This window comes from Neophocaena asiaeorientalis, unplaced genomic scaffold (assembly GCF_003031525.2).
Source record: "Neophocaena asiaeorientalis asiaeorientalis breed wild unplaced genomic scaffold, Neophocaena_asiaeorientalis_V1.1 scaffold689, whole genome shotgun sequence".
NCBI lineage: Eukaryota > Metazoa > Chordata > Mammalia > Artiodactyla > Phocoenidae > Neophocaena > Neophocaena asiaeorientalis.
In genome coordinates, this window is record NW_020175666.1 from 223,379 (window position 1) to 245,018 (window position 21,640).

At 37.8% G+C, this 21,640-nt stretch overlaps 1 protein-coding gene across 1 annotated transcript in view; it reads left to right on the forward strand.

Moving 5' to 3' along the window:
* Window positions 1–13,504, forward strand: part of WDR43 (WD repeat domain 43) — a 50,197-nt gene extending 36,693 nt beyond the window's left edge. Inside the window, exons 12-18 of the mRNA XM_024731535.1 lie at window positions 5,094–5,180; window positions 5,779–5,810; window positions 6,783–6,846; window positions 8,901–9,014; window positions 9,520–9,589; window positions 11,747–11,796; window positions 11,898–13,504. Of these exons, the coding sequence (XP_024587303.1) occupies window positions 5,094–5,180; window positions 5,779–5,810; window positions 6,783–6,846; window positions 8,901–9,014; window positions 9,520–9,589; window positions 11,747–11,796; window positions 11,898–12,080 (600 nt within the window). The 3' untranslated portion in view covers window positions 12,081–13,504. The remainder of the gene's footprint in view (window positions 1–5,093; window positions 5,181–5,778; window positions 5,811–6,782; window positions 6,847–8,900; window positions 9,015–9,519; window positions 9,590–11,746; window positions 11,797–11,897) is intronic.
* The last annotated feature ends 8,136 nt before the right edge of the window (window positions 13,505–21,640 follow it).

Below are 21,640 nucleotides of genomic sequence, written 5' to 3' on the forward strand. Positions count from 1 at the left end.
ATGGTGCCACTTAGTATAGATGTGACTTTAATATGCAGCCTATGAATAAGGTCTCTCTGACTTGTATTTTGATCTAAATGGGAATATCTTATATTTGTGTTTAAGGGGATTTTGCAAAACAGGAGGGGGGAAGCCAGGCATATCTAAAAACCTAAACTTACCTTTAAAATAGTTTGTGAGTGTATGTATTTTGGGAGGTCAATTTTAGTTTAACATGGCATGCAAACCTAGATGAGGATTTGGTGAGAAATAAGCTATAGAAAACAATTGACAGTGTTTTTAAAATATAACTTATCTGCCGTCATTGCTTACTTAACTGTGCTTTGAAAACTTCTTCAGTAGTACAAGTGAATCAGTTATTGTTTTGTTTTGTTTCTAAGAAACATTTCAAAACATTTAACACTACAGTGGGCCACCATGAACCCATCACTCAGTTTCAAAAATTATTAGCACTAGCCAGTCTGTCTATTATTGTTCTGTTTGCTCACCCCCTACCCAGGTTACAGTGAAGCAAATTTCAGATCTATTATTTATTTCATCCACAAATATATCCCTGTTCAACTGTAACAATAGAAATTCCTTTAAAAAACATAACCACAATTCATTATCACATCTAAAAAGGTGAACAGTGATTCCTTAAAATCATCAAATATCCAGTTAGTATTTATCTTTTCGCTGATTGTCTTGTAAAGTTTTTTTCTTTGCTTTCTTCAAAACTGGATCCCAACGAAGTCCACACTATTTGGTGGATTTGCCTTTTCTGTCTTTTGCAATTTGGGGAAGCTAGGTTATTTGATCTAAAGAGATTTCACATTCTGGATTTTGCCTCCTGCAAATCCATTTTACTGGGTCATTTAACCCAACAAGTATCATTTAATATAATTCTTGTCCATCATATTCCTGTACAATGGTAGTTGGATCTAGAAGCTTGAAGAGATTCAGATTAGAATCATCTGGCACTTCGGATGTGACAGTGTGTACTTTTGTCAGGTGTCAGAGTTGTTGGGAGAGTAAAGGAAATGATGATTGTGAAAGCACTTCTTAAATTGTAAAGAATTGTACGTGTAAGATCTTTTCATTATTAAGGACTTTGAGGTGATACGTCGTATTGTTTAAGTAGAAGTCAATAACCTTTAAAAAAAAAAAAACAAGAAAGAAAAACCAGAATATAGGAGTATTCCCATACTGTATTACCTGGGATATCATGCATTCTAAAGAGAAAGAGGCAAGTAAAAAAAAAAATCAAATATTTTTTCCCCTGGAAAGTGTGTTCCTCATTTCCAAAGATAACCTTCTGAGGATATGTGAAATATAATAGGAGGTCATTAAAAATAGGAATGAAAGGGGACTACCCTGGTGGTCCAGTGGGTAAGACTCCGCACTCCCAATACAGGGGACCCGGATTCGATCCTTGGTCAGGGAACTAGATCCCACGTGCATGCTACAACTAAGGAGTCCACATGCCGCAACTAAAAGATGCCACAACTAAAAGATCCCGCAACTAAGACCCAGCGCAGCCAAAATAAATATTAAAAAAAAAAAGAAAGAAAGAAGAAAGTGAGCAGTGTCAGGTATGCAACATAGGACCAAAGGTGAGGTTAAAAGTCCCTGCTGTAGAACACTTGACATTAAAGTTCATGGCTTTTTAGGAAAGTGGCAATTTGACCTAAAGAAATAGTCTATAGCTTATGCAAAAAAGATATGCTTAGTCATTTATATAATTCATGGCACCCATAGGAGTTATATATTTTAAAATATTTGAAAATTTTTATTTAAATTAAGTATTTCTTAGAAGTTCCCATTTACAGTAGTACCAAAAAATGCCTAGGATAAATCTACAAAAGGTGTTTCTACCTCTACATTGAAAGTTACAAAAATTGGGAGAAATTAACCAAGGCCTATGTTCATGGTTGGAAGATTCAATGTTGTTAAGATGAGCAGTTCCCCCCAAATTATTCTATGTATCCAATACATTCCCAATTAAATTCCAGCACAGCTACCTTTTAGAAATTCAAAGGACATGAAGTAACCAAAGTAATTATAAAATGAAGAGCAAAACTGGGGAGCTTACCCTACCTGATTTCAAGAAAAAGCTGTCGTAATCAAGATAGTTTGGTATTAGTGAAAACATAAATATAGATTAAGGAACCAAAATGGTCCAGAAATAGACCACATGCAATTGGTTTTCAGTAAAGGTGCTTCTCAGTTGAGTCAGTTGGGAAAGCGAAGTCTTTTCAACAGTTGCAGTTGAATCAATTGAATATCCATATGGAAAAAAATGCATCTCAGCTCCTTCCTCACATCTTAAACAAAAGTCTACACAAAAATAGGTCACAGACATAAATGTATAAACCAACCCTCAAAACTTCTAGAAGAAAATAGGAGAAAATGTTACGCAGATTTGCATGGAAAAAGCCTTCTTAGGTTCATCACAAAAAACATGAAACACTTAAGGAAAAATTGGTCATTTGGATTTAATAAAAATTAAAAACTTTTCTCTTGAAATGACACTGTTAGGAGAATGAAAAGGCAGGCCACAGGCTGGGGAAAAAAACCCAACTTATATATCAAAGGATTTATATCCAGAATTGATAAAGAACTCTTAACTCAGTAGTGAGACTCAACTCAAATAAAAAACAATTGGTAAATGCGTGAACACATATTTCATAAAAGAATTCCAGTGGCCAGTGAGTGCATGTAAAGGTATTATACATCATTAATCATCACAAATGCAAATTAAAACCACAGTGAGATAACACTACATACCCATTATAGACTGATTAAAATTTAAAAGACCAGTACCATCTATTGGGGAGGATATGGAGTACCTGGAACTCTCATATCTTGCTGAGGGGAATGTAAAATGGTATGCCTCCTTTGGAGGACAGTTGGGCCATTTCTTAAAAGTGAAGGGACACATCTACCATAAGATCCTGCCGTTCTACTCTTAGGTGTTTACCAAGAGAATTGAAAACAAATGTTCATACAAAGGCTTGTACACGAATGGTCATGGCAGCCTTATTTTTAAATAGCCCCAAACTGGAAAGAATCCTGAACACATGAAGGGATAAATTGTTATCTAGCAATGTAAAGAATGTATATTGCTTCATCAACAGCATGAATGAATCTCAAACTTATGCTGTGAGAAAGAAGCCAGACAAAAAAGTACATACAGTACATACAGTTTGATTTCATTTATAGAACAATTCTAGAAAATGCAAACCAACATGTAGTTTCAGCGGTTGCCTGAGGACGGTGGGGTGGAAGGGAAGGATAGAATGTAAAGGGTGCAAGGACACTTGAGGGTGATAGAATGTATTACAGTGTTTGTTTCATGGGTAAATATGTATGTCAAACTGATCAAATAGTACACTTTAAATGTGCACTGTTATGTTTCAGTTATAATACAGTAAAGTTTAAAAAAAAGTCCCATCTTCAGTATCATCTCCTTGCTACTTGTAGCTGTGGTTTATAGTCTTGGCAGAAGTTAATAATGCTAACTCCTCTATTCATTATCATTTTGCTTGGTTTGGGATAACTTACTTTTTGTGTGTATTTTTAATTTGAAAATTGTTATCATAGAACCTCTGTCTTTAGTGAGCATAAGGATCATCTGAGAGCTTGTTACATTTTTCTGTCCTGCAGTTTGGAATAACTTCTAAATAGCTAGGCCATACATACCATTATTTGCCTGTGACAGTTTTGGTTTACACCTCTTAACTTGGTGTAATTACTAATAGTGACTCCTTTCATTCACAGAAGTGTCCCAGTTTGGACAACAAATTATCTGATCACTTATACATATAGCTGATTCACTTCCTTGTACAGCAGAAACTAACACAACACTGTAAAGCAACTGTACTTCATTTAAAAAAAAAAAAGTATTTGTAGACTAGTTCAGACAATATTCCCTATAACTTGTACATGATTGGAACTTTGTGATAACTGATCTATAACAAAGACTTGATTTGAGGGATGTTTAGTATCATCAGACACCTTGTGAATTATTGTTTAACTTCTCAGCATACTTTGAACCCTGTGTTCTCATTATTTCAAAATGACAATATTAGGACAGTCCATCCATCAGTTCCCCAGTGATTATGTATAAAAATACATAATCTTTCTTTTGCATAATAAACTTTGTAATTATGTCAGTGATAGTTTTTAAATAGTACTTAATAGATTTAAGAAGGGTTTGGTGTAAAGACACTTTTACAAGCAAATAAAATCCATAGGGAATTTTGAAAGGGTATGTTAAGACCATTAAAGTAGGTTGAAAATGAACTTTCCGTGTTTTTGCCCTGTAATACCTCTACTGTTCATATCCTGAACGTGATCTTTATAGCAACAACAGCCAAAACATAGCATGCACCAACCATTAGGGAAGTTCCTCTAGTTGTAAACCCTTTTGAAAGGTAAATATTTGAAAGTATTAAAGAGGAAGGGGGTATCTGGACTTTGAAACCTGAAAGGACTCATTTCCCACCCTCTCCTCTAGATGAAGCATCTGGGTGGGGTTTGGAGAAATAGAAAGGCCTGCCAGAATTTGGACTAATCTGCTCTATCTCCTTTTCTATCCATGCAACGTGGGTGGAGACTGCATTTCACCCTTAAAGTTTTTGACTCAAGCACTCATTATATGATCTTTTGATTGGCTTAAAATTTTATCAAAAACATTTAAAAGGTATGTTTGTTTCCTTGTAATGTGATTTTAGTGTGTTTTGCTCACTCTTGTGTTGATACGACAAGATATGTTTCATAAAACAAAGGTTTGAGAACTTCTCTAAAGTGGTGTATATACCTGTATTTAAATGTCGAGAGGTGTTCTTTTCTGTTTTATATCAAAAATTAGCTTATAAGAATTTAGAATTTGTGGAGCAGAAACTTGTTTAATGGAGTAAATGTCCTGATACTTGAAGCCTGTACTTGTCTGATAGCCATAAGACATAATATAACATTCTCCATTTATTCCTAATCTTTATTTGCTACAGTTGAGTATTGCTTGGTTTTTAAGATAATTTTTAGTGACAGTATTCCCTGTAGTGTCCTTAGTTTCTGAGTATGCTTATTTACATTTTTTTTTTTTCTCACAGAAAGTACTTCAAACTAGGAACTTAAACCTAATAAAGAGAACTGTAATAAGGATGCCCCTGCATACTGTCATTCCGTTGTTGCAAGAGGTAACTGAGTACGCTTCTCATTTTAAGGTCCTAATGCTATGACTCCAAGACAAAATCCAGTATTCAGAGAAATGGATTTGCAGTATGTAAGCAAGCAGGGTATTTAGAGTTGATGGTAGATGATCACTAGATCTACTCAGACAAAATTTGCCTAACCTAGATTTTTTTCTATGTATTTTAAAAATTGAGATATAATTTACATACCTTTAAGGTGTGCAGTTCAGTGTTTTATAATATATTACAGATTGTGTAATTGCCACATCAAAAAGAAATCCTGTACCCACTAATCACTCCCCGTTTGTCCTTACCCCCAGTTTCTGGCAACCACTAATCTATTTTCTGTCTTTGTGTGTGTTCTGGACATTCATTCATATAAATCCTAGCCTAGATTTTTATCAGATAATTATTTTTATTTTGGCAATGTATTCCCAGATTATGTTAAATTGGTTGAACATTTAGGAGTTAGGAAATTTAAGAATAATGATTTCCTAATACAGTCATTCTTTTCCTTTGTTCTTATGGATGTGTTATCATGGGAATTCATAGAGATTGGCTGCCTCTGAAGTACTGTTGCTAATACTGTTTTTCTCCTCCTCAGCTTACAAAGAGATTACAAGGACATCCTAATAGGTAAGATGTTTAGGCGACTTAAATTGCTTTGATTTTATAAATATTTTAAATGTGATTGTTTAAAAACAGCAGTGTCTGGCTGCATGAGATTACATAGTAGGTAGCCTCAAATTCTAATAAAACTCAAAGTGTCAGATATTGCTCTCTGCACTTACTTTAAATTGAATGATTCTTATTTCTCAGATTGTATTATAGTTTTTCCCTTCCTTTAGAAAATTTGAGGTTTTTCAGCTTTATTATATCAGGTCATTTAATGGATTAGTCTTACTTAATAATTCAGGACTAATCACGATGTGTAAAACTGGACATTTGTAGAACATGCTCAGCCTCTGGTAGTTGCTTAAGACACTACAAGGAAAGATTTTATATAACTAAATTTTGTGGGTCTTTTTTGCTAATTTGATGATTAAATATTTATATAAGGTGTTGCTATCTCAAAGATCTCAGCTTGTACTATAATATTATCAGAGTCTATAATACAGTTTTTCTTTTCTAAATGTTTTTTCATGATAGGCTCCATTAGCCTTGGGAGCTCACAGGGGAAATCTAAAGATTTCATTAATTAGGGCCGGCTCACATTTTTGGTCTATATTTGTCTTAATGTTGGTGTGGAAATCTTTTGCTGTTTGTACCTGATGATGCGTAGATGATGGGCTCAGATAGGAGCATAAAATGCAGAGTCAGCTGAGCTCAGTTTACTGCCTTGGTATCAGCTAATTACGAAGTGAAGCATAGGTTTTATATCTGGAATTGAATGATTTTAGAGGAAGGGATTTTTGTCCTGTTATCTAGTCCCTCCCTTCCTCAAAAGATGAGTATATTACACAGACCTCAAATAGACCCAGTGAAAGAATGAACGACTGTCATATTCACAGTGGTTTATTTATTAGAGTCATCTTCTAGATCTTTATAACTCCATTGTATTTAATTTTGAATTTGTGAATATTAGTTGATTTGTGTTTTTTTTTTCAGTGCTGTTATAATGGTTCAGTGGCTAAAATGCGTGTTAACGATCCATGCCTCCTACTTATCCACAGTAAGTCTTTTCACCTGTAGTTGCTGAACAGTTTGGCTTTGATAAGGATTATCAACTGATGGCTTAACAAAACCATTTTCTCTCCATCTACCCTTTAACCATCAGCTGCTGCTTTTAAAGAATTTGTTTTTTCCCCAGGTGCAATGTCATGTTGTCATCATTGTTACCTTTTATAAACTGGCCCTTTTTTGGCCCAGATTTTAAAAGTAATATATATTCTGTAGAGAAGCTTGAAAAATACAGAAAGGAGAAAAGTTACATACTAGTCTTCAGGTGTTTTTCTATATACATACCTGTTTAGCAAATTTATCTTTACATTGTATGTATCTCTCCCATCCTCTTCTAAAAGCTTAGTAGCTTTTTAAAGTTTATATCTATGCTAACATATCTATATTACCTTGTGATAAAAATGAAATGAATATCTTAATACCTGACGTTTTGCTGGGGCTACTGTCAGCTCTTGATTACCTATACAGATGGAAGGGAGGGAGCATAAAATCATAAAGCAGCACCAAAAAAAAAAAAACAGTTTTATATGTCACAATATGAGCTGGGTTATTGCCACATCATCAATTTAATTATAGTTTAAGCTAGAAATAAAATTATGCAGTTGACTCATTCTTCTTTTATTTGGTTATCTAGAACCTTACAATAGGTTTTCTTGAAAGATTTTAGTGGATAGTTGAAAATTTTTAATTACTCCTTAAACTATAGCTCTTCCCTTCTTAACAGTTTCACCCAGTTCTTGCCTGATCACTGTCCCTTGTTCTCTGTCTCAGGATCCTTTTCCTTTAGTAGTCTGAGATAGGAAAAACCATTGGTTAACCTGTTTTGAGTTCGGCAGTTCGTTCTTTGTGTGTCTGAGATCTCTGTCAGGATGTTAAAATGCGGGGAAGAGATAGGAAACAGTAAGAATGCATATTGGGTTTCCCTGCTTACAGAAATCTTGGGAGTTGGATTGCGGGCAGTGTCTGAGTGGCGTGGTGATGGGCACGGAAAGATTACCACAAGCATAGGACGACACTCATTTTGTGACTTCATTGAATTGCTTAGGAGCAAAAAGAGCCCTAGGTGGACTTGTAGTGAAATCCCTTCTGGAATCAACCCCTAAGTTATAACTACTGGAGTAGTAGTCGTATAACATTCTAGGTCAGGGCAAAATAGACCATGGAAGTATGGTGCAGGATGGACTCCAGCCCAAAACAGTTTTCTCTCCTCAGAAAACAGTGCTCTTCCCCCACCTTTCCTTCGTTTCTTCCTTCCTTATCAGATATCTTTAAGTACCTTCTCTAAGTCAAGGACTGTGCTAGGCATGGGGGCTTTAGTAATGTACAGACACTCTCATTTTTACTGTTTAAAGTTTAACATTTGAATGAAACACTCTTATTTACTCTCGTGTCAGAGATAGGAGGGCAAGTAAAGGCTAATTAAAGGGCAAAGAGTGGGGTCCCTTTTTCTGAAGCTCTGGAGGGACAAAGAAAATAATTTCCTGCTTTAATTTCTGAAGTATAACTCAGAGGGTTAATTAACAGGAAGTATGTTTGAAATACCATAAGGTCAGCTTTGTATTCTGTCACTTTGTCCTGCTGGTCTCTGGAAGCTGTGAAAGCTTCCTCTAGCTGCTGGGACCTAATGGAGGTAGATAGTGTGATATCATCAGAGAGGAAGTTTCAGAGTGAAGCCCTTTTTAGCCCAGAGGTATGTGCTTGGGGTTACTCTTTAGTTAGTGTCTCCTTTATATTGATCTTCTCTGAAATAATAAGATCAACACAAAGAAGTCCCACCCTGCAGTTTGTCTCTTCTTGCAGTTTCTCCTTCGGACCTTGCATCATTATTTTTTTAATGTATTATTTTTTTGCTGTTAGGACAGTAAAGACCTCTGAAAATTTGAGACGTTGCTAGGCTGTGTGACAAGCAGCCACTGCCACTGGAAGTGCAAGCATTTGCTGGGGGCTGAGTACTCAGGCATATCCGAACATGATTTATGTATTTGTTATCCATGTTTTATTATAATAGTATCAAAGTATCATTTTTTTGTTGCTGTTGTTCCTTAGTTGCCTGACCTGGTACCCCAGCTGGGGACACTGTACCAGTTAATGGAAAGCAGAGTAAAAACTTTTCAGAAACTCTCCCACCTTCACGGAAAGCTCATCCTTCTAATCACGCAAGTGAGTAAATCAGATTGTTTTGTGCTACACTTTTGAATGTGATGGGAATGGAGAGAGGAATAAGGATTGTTTACCTGAATGTTGAAAGCACCCTGTTTCAGCAAAAAATTGGTAAATCAGGACCTAGTTTTTGACTAGGAAATGTTATATATTTGACAGTAAGTTTACTTAGTTCTGCCTGTGTCAGCTTTAACTCGGAGGTTCTCACCGTCATATTTCAGTTGTTAATACAGATAGAGTGGTTGTGGTGCTATGAACAACGAGTCAGGGTATTTCTACAGCTTTTTGTCGCAGAAAGAAATTGGATTACCTTAAAAGTATTTTCAGCCTTTACGGAGTAATTCTTTCTTGTATTTGACGAATATGCCTTTTGCCCTGTATTTGATCTACATCGTATTAAGGTCATCTGTTATAGTGGTTGAGGATGAGTTTACTGTTGGGGAACGTTGTGATGCTTGAGATGAACTTACACTCTACTTCACAATAGCACTTGATTATCTTTTAGGTTACAGCATCAGAAAAAACGAAGGGACCGACTTGTCCTGCACAGAAGGCAAAGTTGGTGTATGAAGAAGGTAAAGCTTGGGGCATAGGCTGAACATTTAGCTTTTCACATTGACTCAGTTCTGTGACTTTGTAAAAACATCAGTGTGAGATCATGCTTTGACACACACCTTCCCTAATAAAACGGGCAAGCTTGTGGCAAAACTGGCAAAAATGTGATCAAATAAAAAAAAGCGAAGGCACAAATATAATACAGAAACAAAAAAGGGCATTAGGTATGGAAGAGATTTGAAGAACACTATGAACAAACTATGTCAATACAAAAAACCTAGATGGTGTAGGTAATTTCTTGGGAAACTTTAATGACCAAAATTGACTTAAAAATAAAAAGAAATAGAAACCTAGAACAAGCTAATAGCTTTAAATTGATTTAGTCAAAACCTTTCCCCGTAGGGTACCAGACACAGGTTTTATAAGTGACTTTTACCAGTCTTTAAGGAACAAGTCATTTTTGTCACGTACAAACAATTTAGACATTTTATGAGTCAAAATCGGACAAGTATAGTCAAGAAAATAACATCTCAGGCCATCCTCAAATATCCGGAGTAGCAGGTTGATTACAGAAGTGCTTAAGTAAAATAATATGTCATTACCAAGTAGAGTTTATTTAAAGATTGTAAGATGATTTAGCATCAAGAAATCTGTTAATGTAGTTATTACCATGTTAACAGGTATGAGCACTGTCTATTATTTTAATAGATATAGAAAAATAATTCAATGAAATTCCGTCTTTGTACATCTCATTATTTGATAATCCAGTCACACCATTGAAATATTCAGATAAGCAAGTTTACTGGATACCAAGATCTAGCAAAAAGGAATCAGTAGCATTATTATGTCCCAATAATGTATTGTATGTCCATAATGTCCCGGTTAGAAATGTCTTAGGAAAAAAGATCTTATTCACAGCAGCAACCAAAACTATGAAGTACCTAGAAATACCTCTAAAAAATGAAACAAAACCTTTATAGAGAAAACTATAAAATATAACTGAAGGACATAAAAGCATACCTGAATTAATTAATAATACTTTTTGTGATTTTTCCCCCCCCCTGGTTTTATTGAGATATAATTGACATATAACACTGTGCTTGTTTTAGGGGGGTACAACATAATGATCCTATATGTATATATTGTGAAATGATCATCACAATGTTTAGTTAACATCCATCACCACACGGTTATAAATCTTTTGTTCCTGTGATGAGAGCTTTTAAGGTTGACTCTCTTAGCAGCTCTCAAATAAACGTTACAGTATTGCTAACTGTGGTCCCCGTGGTGTACATTATCTACCCAGGACTGACTTATCTTATAATTGGAAGTTTGTGTCTTTTGACCTTCACCCATTTCCTCCACCCCTATCTGACACCTCTGGCAACCACCAATCTGTTCCCTGTATCATTGAATCTCGTTTTTGTAGATTCTATATGTGAGTGAGATCATACAGTATTTACCTTTTTCTATCTGACTTATTTCACTTAGCACAAAGCCCTCAAGGTCCATCCATGTTGTTGCAAAGGGCAGGAGTTCCTATTATTGCATGGCTGAATAATAATCTATTTTGTGTGTGTGTGTGTATGTATCACATTTTCTTTATCCATTCTTCCATCAATGGACATTTGGGTGGTTTCCCTTTCTTGACTATTGTAAATAATGCTGCAGCGAACATGGGATTGCAGTTATATCTGAGATCCTGATTTCGTTTCCTTTGGTATATATTTAGAAGTGGACTTGGTGGATCATATGGTAATTCTATTTTTAATTTCTTGGGGAGTCTTCATACTGTTTTCCATGGTGGCTGAACCAGTGGAAAACATTCCCATCAGCAGTGCACAGGGATTCCTTTTCTCCACATCCTCGGCTTAGTTTTTTTTTTTTTTTTTTTTTTAATTATTTTTTTTAATTGAAGTATAGTTAATGTACAATGACTTAGTGTTTTAGATGGGATTTTGTTAGGGTTTTGGTACTTTGTCCTGATCAATGAGATCTTGATGGAATAGTATAATACATGTACTTTTATGCAGATAAGAATATAAACAATGTTCCTTCTTGGATGATAGCTGAATATATTTCTAAAAATAAATTCAGGAATCTGATTCTTTTTAGCTTTCTGGGCTATGTCCTCTGCTTTGATCACAAAGTTAAAGCTTGTTTCCCCCTTCTTGCAGAATCTTCTGAAGATGAGTCTGATGATGAACTAGGAGATAAGGATTCTGATGTGAGTACTTTGTTTCCTGGTACATGAATCTGCCTCATATCTTTGTACCCTGTAAGAACGAGGCCTTCAATCATGCTTTCCTTGCTTAATATCTCTACCAGGATAATTGGGATGAAGATGAGGAAGAGAAAGGAGGTGAAAAAGATGAGGATGTTGATGAAGAGGAAGAAGAGGATGCTGAAGAAAAAGATGAAGAAAATGGTGAGGACAGAGACGTGGCAAGTGAAAAGGAATTAAATGGAGATTCTGATTTAGATCCTGAAAATGAAAGTGAAGAAGAATGAACAGAGAGGAACAAGTCAAATGAACTATGGAAACTGGCTCACCTTACCCACTGCTGCCGAGTTCTCCTATGGAGGGTTGTCTCTGTGACAGATGCCAAGGACCGCTGCACATTTCCAAATTCCTAATGGTGGTTCCCATGCCACTTTGCTGTCTTGAGCACCCCAGACTTAACTGTGTAAATAAGAGAGTTTCATTCAAATGTTAATAAACTTTACACAGCAAATAGATACATTTTCTGCAGTGTACTGACATGAGTGTCCAATATATGGTATATTTTTATAATGTAATATCCCGGTATGATTGGTTATGCCAAGAATTGATGTAAGTGAAGATAAAGACATTTCCCATGTAAGGGTCAAGAACTGGACTTTGGTGAAGGAGTCAGCTCTTATCTCAGGTTGGTATCTTTCATCACATCCTGGTATGAAGCAGCACTAGTGAAAAAATTTTAATTTGGTACATTTTCATAAAATATGAAGGGATAAACTAAAGACTGGGGTAAAAATGATTGTGACTAAAAAAAATAGAATCACCAGTATCCCTAGCTTCTCTATTGACTGGTAATCTGATTTGAGTCAGATTGAATATTTGGAGTGCTTCCCCAAAACAGCCACTTATTTTTTAAGCTGTCATGTGAAGTATTTTTTTAAAACACAGAAAAATTATGATAATTTAAAAACTAAAGAATTAGCCATATTGAGGATTTTTCTTGACTGCAAGTTGCCTGTAAAGAATCATCAGTGTATAGATTTAGAAGTGCTCGTTACCTGCAACTTTTTAAAAGATTCAGTTACAGCTGCTTTTGAGGAGGTTTTCATTTTTATTTAAATTACTAATGGATCAAAGAACAGTTGTTTATTTTTTCTCTTTGGTTTTAGATATTAATGATAACCTTGTTGGAATTTTTTTCCAAAGAAAATATTTTTATAATTCCATAATTTAATGTGTTCCTTTTCATTACCCACTCTTGGCAGTGTTAGGGTATGTTTACCTTAAAATAAATCCGACTCAAGATTTTTTATGTATGTATAAAGAAATATTTTGGTGTGCTACAAAAGCCTTCTCAAATTATCAGTAATTTTTTTTTGTTTGTTTGTTTTGTTAAAAGAATGAGCCAGTATTTGCTTAGTGCTCTCTAGGGAACATGCAGATGGAAGCTCAACTCTAAGAAAGGGCTGGGGAGATGGGTTTATTTTTCCCACGTGTGAATATGTAAAACATAAAACCATTATCTGAGGGACTTCTGATATCGGTGGCAGACAGATTTCTGTGCTCAACTAATAGAGCTGGAGCCATATAGAGCATCTTGGGAAAGTTAGAGTCAGCTACTGGTGTAATGTATAGTTATATTTGTCTATAAATGGAGCTGTTTATGGCAATTTAATACCATTCTCTTTGTAAAGTGAATAAATATTCATCTTTACCCAGTGCTTGTCTTGTGGTATATGTAGGGGAACATAGCCACAGGTTTGTGCTTGTGGTGTGAAGGTTTTAAAAAAATCATCTTACTCCACTAGCATTAATAGGTAAATGCTTTCAAGGCTTTTTGGATAATCTAGCATTTGTAACAAAGTGAAGGAACCAAGAACTTTGTTAGGAGCTAGTGGTTATTTCTTGCCCCACCTGGCAGGGCCGCGCTCCCACCACCCGAGGTTGCGGTGGCAGTCACAAGGGTGCACGTGCCCATGGCTCAGGCCGTGTCCTGTGGCCTGGGTCAGATTTCCCCCGCACCTGGCTCTACCTAGAGAACGGTAGTAATTGCTTACTGTTTCTTGTTTTAGACAAATCCAGAGTTAAAATTACAAACTTCTTGCAAAGACTTTTCTAGTTTCAGGGTATTCCACTCCTAATCCAGACAACAAAGTTTTCAGTATGTGGTGTTGTCTTTTTTGATGTTAATTTTTCTTCCTAACTTTTAAATTTTTAATAATTAACCCTCTCTTCATGATCAAATCAAGGATCACATATTATATTTGGCTGTCATTGCTTTGTTAATCCAGAATATTCCCCATTCCCCCTTGTGTGTGTTTCATGATTTTGATATTTAAGTAAGTCCACATAAATTAAGCTGTGTTACAGAATGTCCTACAGTCCAGGTTTGTCGGATTGCTTCCTTATGATTAGATTCTCATTTAAATGTTTTTTGGCAAGAATACTAAATAGGTGGCGATATTTGAGGTTAATTTGTAAAAGTAAATTCTTTTTGGGCATAGATGAGTATATTAGTATGTTTTGATGTAAGTAGATGTTGAGGCTTCAGGTTTGGGATTTTTGAAGCCTTAGTGCAGAGGGATGTTTGAGGGTCAGAAATGGGATCTAGGGACTTCCCTGGTGCTACAGTGGTAAAGAATCCACCTTCCAATGCAGAGGACGCAATTTTGATCCCTGGTCGGGGAACTAGGTTCCCATATGCTGTGGGGCCGCTGAGCCCATGTGCCACAACTACTGAGCTTGTGCGCCTCAACTAGAGAGCCTGCATGCTGCAAACTACAGAGCCCACGCACCCTGGAGCCTGTGCGCCACAACTAGAAAAGAGAAAACCTGCACACAGCAATGAAGAGCCTGCATGCCTCAACGAAGATCCCGCATGCTGCAACCAAGACCCCATGCAGCCAAAATAAATAAATAAAAAGAAATAATAAAAAGAAATGAAAAAAAAGGGATCTAGGTAGTGAGATAATTTGGGTACATTGATGCTATATATATGTAAGGCTGTTAAAATTTTTGTGGAGGTAAATTCTCAACAATGTACATTCATTCATGTAACATTTATTGATTGCCTACTCTCGGATTAGTCCGTTGCTTGGTACATATACATCACTGAGTAACAGTGAATGACAGTGAATAACTAATAAGGAGCTGACATTCTATCAGAAGTATGCAATAAACTAACTGTACAAGGTATAGGAGTAAATGAATTCTATATAGTATGTTAGAAGATGGTGACTTCCGGGAGGAAAAGAGTAAGGGTGTTGGGATTAGGGAGTGCAGTTGCAGAATTAAATATGTGATCAGGGTAGGGCTTATTGAGAAGAGATTTGAACATAGACTAGGCGGAGGCAAGGAAGTTAGCTAAGTGGGTATCTGTGGAAGAGTGTTCTAGGTGGAGGAAATGGCATGAGCAGAGGGCAGCACATGTGTGATGTGTTGAAACCACGAGAAGAGACCAGTGTGACTGCAACGGAGTGAGAGGTGATGGGGACTCAGGCCAGGGTAGTAGTAATGGACTTGGTGATAGTTGGTTAGTTTCAGGGATTGTTTCTAGTTTAGAGCAAGCTGGGTTTCCGAGAGGTGTGAGGAAAAGCGGAGGGAGTCGGGTATGACTTGCTGCAGCACCAGGATGAAGCTGTGGGTGGAGCAGCTTTGGGGAGGAGATCAGGAATTGGACTGCGGACATACTAAGTTACAGGTATCTGTTAGGAATGCAAGTCCATACCCAGTTGATTTGAGGGGCGAGTTTGGTTGGAGGGTCAGTAAAGCCACAAGACTGGGTTTGATTCTCCAGGGAGTGAATGTGCATAGGAAGAGCACCCAGCGTCGGAGGAGAGGAGAAACCGCAAGGGACACAAAGGGGGAAGGTGAGGTAGGGGAAATTGAGGTTTACTTCCTCTACCATTTTCAATTCTCGACATCCTTCAGCTGTAGTTTCTTTGAGCTGTAATTGATATTACTGGTGGATCCTTCCCGGCCGCAATGGCTTTTGTGATGCCCTTCATGTGACTGCTTGTTGATCCTTTCTTGGAAGGCTACTCGGGCATGAAATTTGTTCTCTTAATGCAGTAGTGTTGTGGTGCCTTTGTGGCACCTAGGCACTGTCCCTCGTCACGTGTCCAAGCTGTACACTGGATCACAAAACCGGCGCAACAAGAGACCGCAGCGGTGTAAAAGGACTAGCAGGCATCATTCGAACAGGAACACAGTAAGGAGAAAGCATAGGGTAGGTGGCGCTCTCTCTTCTGTACAGTGCTGGCTGACTTGGTGTGAGAAAATGGAATTGTACTTGTCAGCACTATAATGGATATTCATATATGTGTGGGTAATTTTTAAAATATGAAAATAGTTCTGAGAACAGGGTGATTATAAATCGCACTTTAGCAGGTGACGGATGTCAAATGGAAAATCCAAAAGTTGAAAGTTACCACTTAAAAAATTACCTATCTGGCATATTCTTTCCGGGTAATAGTGGCTTAAAGACCAAGGGAATATTAGTCTTTTTGGACGCTAAAGTTTAAAAAGGATTTCCTAATGGAAATAAGTACGTAGGAAAACATGTTGTTACAGCCTTGCCTTTGGCCTTGTACTTTCTTTTGTTCTAGTTTGAAAGAGGGGAAGGGATGTGGTTGTCTGGCAGTGCAGTCGCTGAAGTCCGAGACAACTTGGCTGCCTCAGCTGACCCTGTGCGGGCATGATGGTCCAGAACTGGGCCACTACTTCCACAGGTTCAGAAACGTAATTTTGTCCTTGTCCCTAGACTTGATGTATCAATAGTTTCATACAGTCAGAACATCAGCCAGGCTTCCAAGAGAAATTGGTATTTAAATGGTGTATTTATTAATAGAAACACACTACACCTCTCCAGTGGAGCAGTGTTCATGTTGGGTGGTGATATGTCTTCTTTTGCACAGGAAAGTCACACAGTAAAAACCAGTTTTATAACTGGAAGATTATCTTTGCACCAGAGTGGGGAATTGGAATAGAGGTATGAATTGGATGGTTAGTGGACAGTGTGTAGTCGGTACTAAAGGGGGTGGAATTCTTGGCTTCCTTGCGTGTTGCTCTGACCCTTCTCCTTTTAATTTATTTTAATTTATTTATATTCATTTTTTGCGGCACGTGGAATCTTTTAGTTGCGGCACACATGTGGGATCTAGTTCCCTGACCAGGGATAGAACCTGGGCCCCCTGCATTGGGAGCGCGGAGTCTTACCCACTGGACCACCAAGGAAGTCCACTGACCCTTCTTTTAACAGGACCGTTACTGTGGGTGGAATGTTGGTGTTTGGGTCTCCTCAGGCACCCACTTAGGACTGCCCATTAGGGTTCATTCTAATGATTCAGGGACCATGAGTAGCACCAAATATGGTTACACCTAAGAAACAAACTTGCTATTTTCTGCCAAACTTTGACTTCGTTAATTATCCCCAACCTGGCAAAGTCTGCACTCCCCCACCCCCCCAATTTTTTTTTATTATTATGGTAAAATATACATATCACTTTAACCATTTTTAAGTGTGTAGTTCTGTGGCATTAAGTACATTTCCATGGTGGTTCAACTGGCAAAATCTCTTAATTGGTGATTTTGGTGGAAGGATCAGGTTCAGGAAATGAAAGAGCAAACATGAATACAATGAGTCTGTTGTGGAGACCCCAGAGTTAGGGCCGACAGCTCCAATTCTGGGTCCGAACTACAACATGGCAGTGATAAATCTGCTTTATTTCTTTTTTCGGTCTGTGACAGGAGAGTAACGACAATGCTGTTTGTGACAAGGATGCTGTGAGAACCGAATGGAGCAGTGTCTGGGACACTGAACACGAAAGCTCAGTCCGTGTTAGGCATTTTCCAGTATGGGAGAGGGGGAGGGGCGCAAGTTTTAAGGGAAACTCCTTTCTGTCTGACATTTTTTAGAAATTCAGACAGAGCCTTATGGGTAAGCACAGTCCCCCTTTTCCACAGGTGAAAAAGTGAACTTAAGTCTTTTTTCTGTAACGCATTTAAAAGATCTGTTGTTTTACAAGCAATGACATTCATTGAGTATATTTTGGAACATATCAAAAAGCATAAAGAAGCAAAATAAAATGTTAAGAGAGGTTAACCATTTGTAACGTTATGGTGTATCTCCTTTTAATATTTTTTTCTTTGCATGTGTGCATACACATTTTTCTTATGAAATTGGAATCACATATTAATATTATTCTTTGTCACAAAATACTGTTAATTATCCCTTGAAATAAGGATGCTTGTGGTTCTTCGTATTCTACCTTGTTAAACTTGAACTTACTCTCCTATTATAATTTGTTATAAGTAGTGCTACGGTGAAGTTCTTACCTTTTGTATTTTTCTTTAAATATATCCTTATGAGATATTCCCATGAGTAGTGTTACTTAATTAAATACATGAATATTCTCTTCAGACTAAAGAAATTTGCCAAAACCCTTTTCCAGAAAGGTTGTGTTGATTTTCAACCCCACAAAATAGTGTGTTTCCACCTCATCATGAACCTCAGGTCACCTGCAATTTTGTTGCCACTTGTATTTCCTAAGAGTATTGTGGGTTCAGGTTCTTGTCCATGCTTAAAGGGATTGTCTTATTTACCTGTAAGGGCTTTTTATATATTAAAGATACCTCTTGCCAAACAGATGGCACCAATATTTTTTCCCAATTTGCCTTTTATCATACTATTTTCCTTTATAGTTTTCTTATTTTTAAGCTTAAAAAATTTCCCCCTAGGAAGATAATTCTTGTATAATATTTTGTTCTAGTCGTTTTATGTTGTTATTTTTCTTATATTTACCTCTATAGTAACTGGTTGTGATGTATCAGTGCATTGTGAAATAAAGTAGGTTGCAACCACCATTTTTCAAAGTAGAAAAGGTAATTATAGAAAAGATAGGTGCATTGCATGTAGTTAAGGTAACTGTTTTAGAGGTTGCAACGTAACGTGTTTCTGTGGGTAAGACATTTGAAAGCTGCTGCTCTCATCCATATGGAATTATTTTTGGTATAGCTGTGAGATGAGGCTCTAACCTAGGATTCCCCTGCACACACCAGTATTTTCCACACTGTTGAATACTGTTTACTGTGGACTGAATTTGTGTCTCCCTAAAATTTGTATGTTGAAACCCTAATCCCCGATGTGATGTGATTGGAGATGGCGCTTTCGGGAAGTAATTAAGTCATGAGAGGGGAGCCGTCATGATGGGATTGATGCCCTCATAAGAAGAGGAACAAGAGAGCTTGCTTCCTTTCTGCCGTATGAGGATATGGTGAGAAGACTGCCATCCGCAAACAGGAAGCAGGTTCTCACCAGGTACCAGATCTGCCGGCACCTTGGTCTTGGACTTCTCAGCCTTCAGAACTGAGAAATGAACGTTTGTTGTCTAAGCCACCCAGCCCATGGTAGTTTGTTATAGCAGCCTGAACAGACTAAGACCCTCCTTTCCTATCCCATAGACTTGTGCTTTCTTTGCCAGATGGTAGGTCCGTTTCAGTGCTGTCCATTCTATTCTATTGATCTCTCTTCTTGTGCTTTGTAAGTCATTTTTTTGTTGTTGGTACCTTTTTATACCTCTTTGAAATATTTTCCTAAATATTTTTGCCTTTTCATTCTTCCATATTATTAAAATAGTAAAGATTCTTTGGTTGTAAGAAACAAAAACTTACTAGATGCAGCTTAAGCAAAACAAACGTAGTATTGCAGTTTCAGAGAATCCGTGTACACAAGCGGAAAGAGCTGGGGAAGAACCCTAGGGCCTTTGTGGGGTCCCTTATTTGCTGCCCTCTGCTGCCCTCTATTGCCTCCAAGTTCTCTCTGTCTGCCTTACAGTCCAAGTCTACGATGTTATAATCCAGCCGCTTCCTGATTCTCAGGAGAGCTGGATATTCTCTGCCTCTCCAGATCCCCTCTCCACCTTTCTCCGTCTGCTCTTCGCCCTCGGTGGTTGAGTTTTACAAACTGCATCAGCCCAGCTCCCTTTCGTGTCTTCTGGGAGGGTCAGCCAAGTGGGTGGTACTGGCAAGTAATGGGAGGGTGGGAGGAGAGGAGGTCTGAGTATTCATTCCCCCGGGTGAACCCTTTGCCCACCACCTCTGAACCCCTTCTCTCCCCACTTGCAATGGTTTATGTGCAGAGGTAACCACTGTTATTTTAGATTCTGGATCTCTCCAAACCTTTCTCTATGCATTTGCATACCTACAGATGTGCTCTTAGGAAATAAGTAGTTTCTTTCTTCCCACATAAATGGTGTCATACTGTATGTAGCATTCCGCAACTTGAATTTTGCTTTTTATTACTCAATATATCTTGGAGGGCTTTCCAAGTTAGTAAGAGCTATTTCATTCTTTTAAACTGCATCAGGATCAGCTGGCGGGCTGGTGAAAGCAGATTGCTGGGTCCCACCCTGGAGTTTTTAAGTCAGTGGGGTGGGGAGGGGCAGGGAATGTGCATTTCTAACAAATTCCCAGGTGGCATTGATGCTGCTGTTCTGTGAACCTGCTCCCTTTTGAGAACCGCTGCAGTGGTTTTAGGCTGTTGAGCCATCCCCTAATAGACACTGAGGTTGTTTCCAATTTCTCAGAAAAATAAAGAAGGTGGCAGTGACCTTGTCTGTACTGGTGCACGTGTACCGGGATCTTCCTAGGGTGGATATCGAGAAGGGGAATTCTAGGTCACAGGGTATGTATACTTTAAATTTTAGTAATTACTGTCAAATTGCCTATCAGTGGGCTATAGCAGGTTACAGATGAACTTTCAAATAATTTTCTCCCAAGTTAAAAATAAATCTGATGGGAATTTTGACTGGGCTTGAGATAAACCAACAGATTAAGAGAATTGGTTTCATCATGGAGTACTATAACATTAAAATTTGCTTTTCTCATTAGAAAAGTAAAAAATTTACTTTTCTCATTGGATAGGCATATAATATGATTATTATTTTTTAAGAATTGGGAAATGGTGGCTCCTGCTTCGACCTCCTTAGGTTGGGATGATTACATTGGGAGTAATGATCTAGTTGCTCCTCTAAGAGTCTGTGAGCATCCCAGCCTTGGCAAAGTACTAAAGATTCTTATACATCATATTTACCAGGCTGTTACCTCATGAATGAATGGTTTTGTGTGTTAATTCAGCAGGATAGGGGAAGCACTGGGGTCTGTATAGGTGGGAATCTTTTCATGGGGAAGGAATTTTTTCGCCTCTCTTCTCCCACACCTGGATTCTCAGTGTTTCACATACAGTTGATTGCATTTGACACACAGCATTGGAATGTCCCTGGGATTAGGGCTGTGACAATCATAATGCAGGAATGGGGATGAGTAGGAGGATACAGTTAAGCAACGAATTAGAATACAAGGTAGAGTGAAGTAAGTTCGAAGGTGAAGTGCCGTGGAAGCCAGGAAAAAGGAGATTGATCTACGCCTAGCCAGGGATCAGAATTGAACACTTGAGTACAGTAACCCAGGCCTTGAGGGAGGGCCTTCTAGGAAGCAAGAACGATTACAGTGAGAGGCAAAGAGATGCTTAACAGGCGCGTTCTAAAAACCCGTAACTCAAACACTTACAGGGGAGGTCCTTGATTCAGTTAAGTGGCAAGTTTTTCTCAGGTGTCCCCAGACGGCCCTTTCTCTCTCACTAGACATGCTGTGTCTGGAGTTCAGAGCACATGTGTGTTGCTTCTTGTTCTCGCTTGAATTTGCTGAGTTTCGCGAGTGCACTTAACACCTGGTCACTGTCATCACGTTTTTCTCCTATCCTCACCAGATTGCCTTGGTTACTTTCTCAGGTTAGAAGGACGACGTCAATGTAAAAAACGACCATTAGATGTCAGCCTTGCTTTGTGCAAAT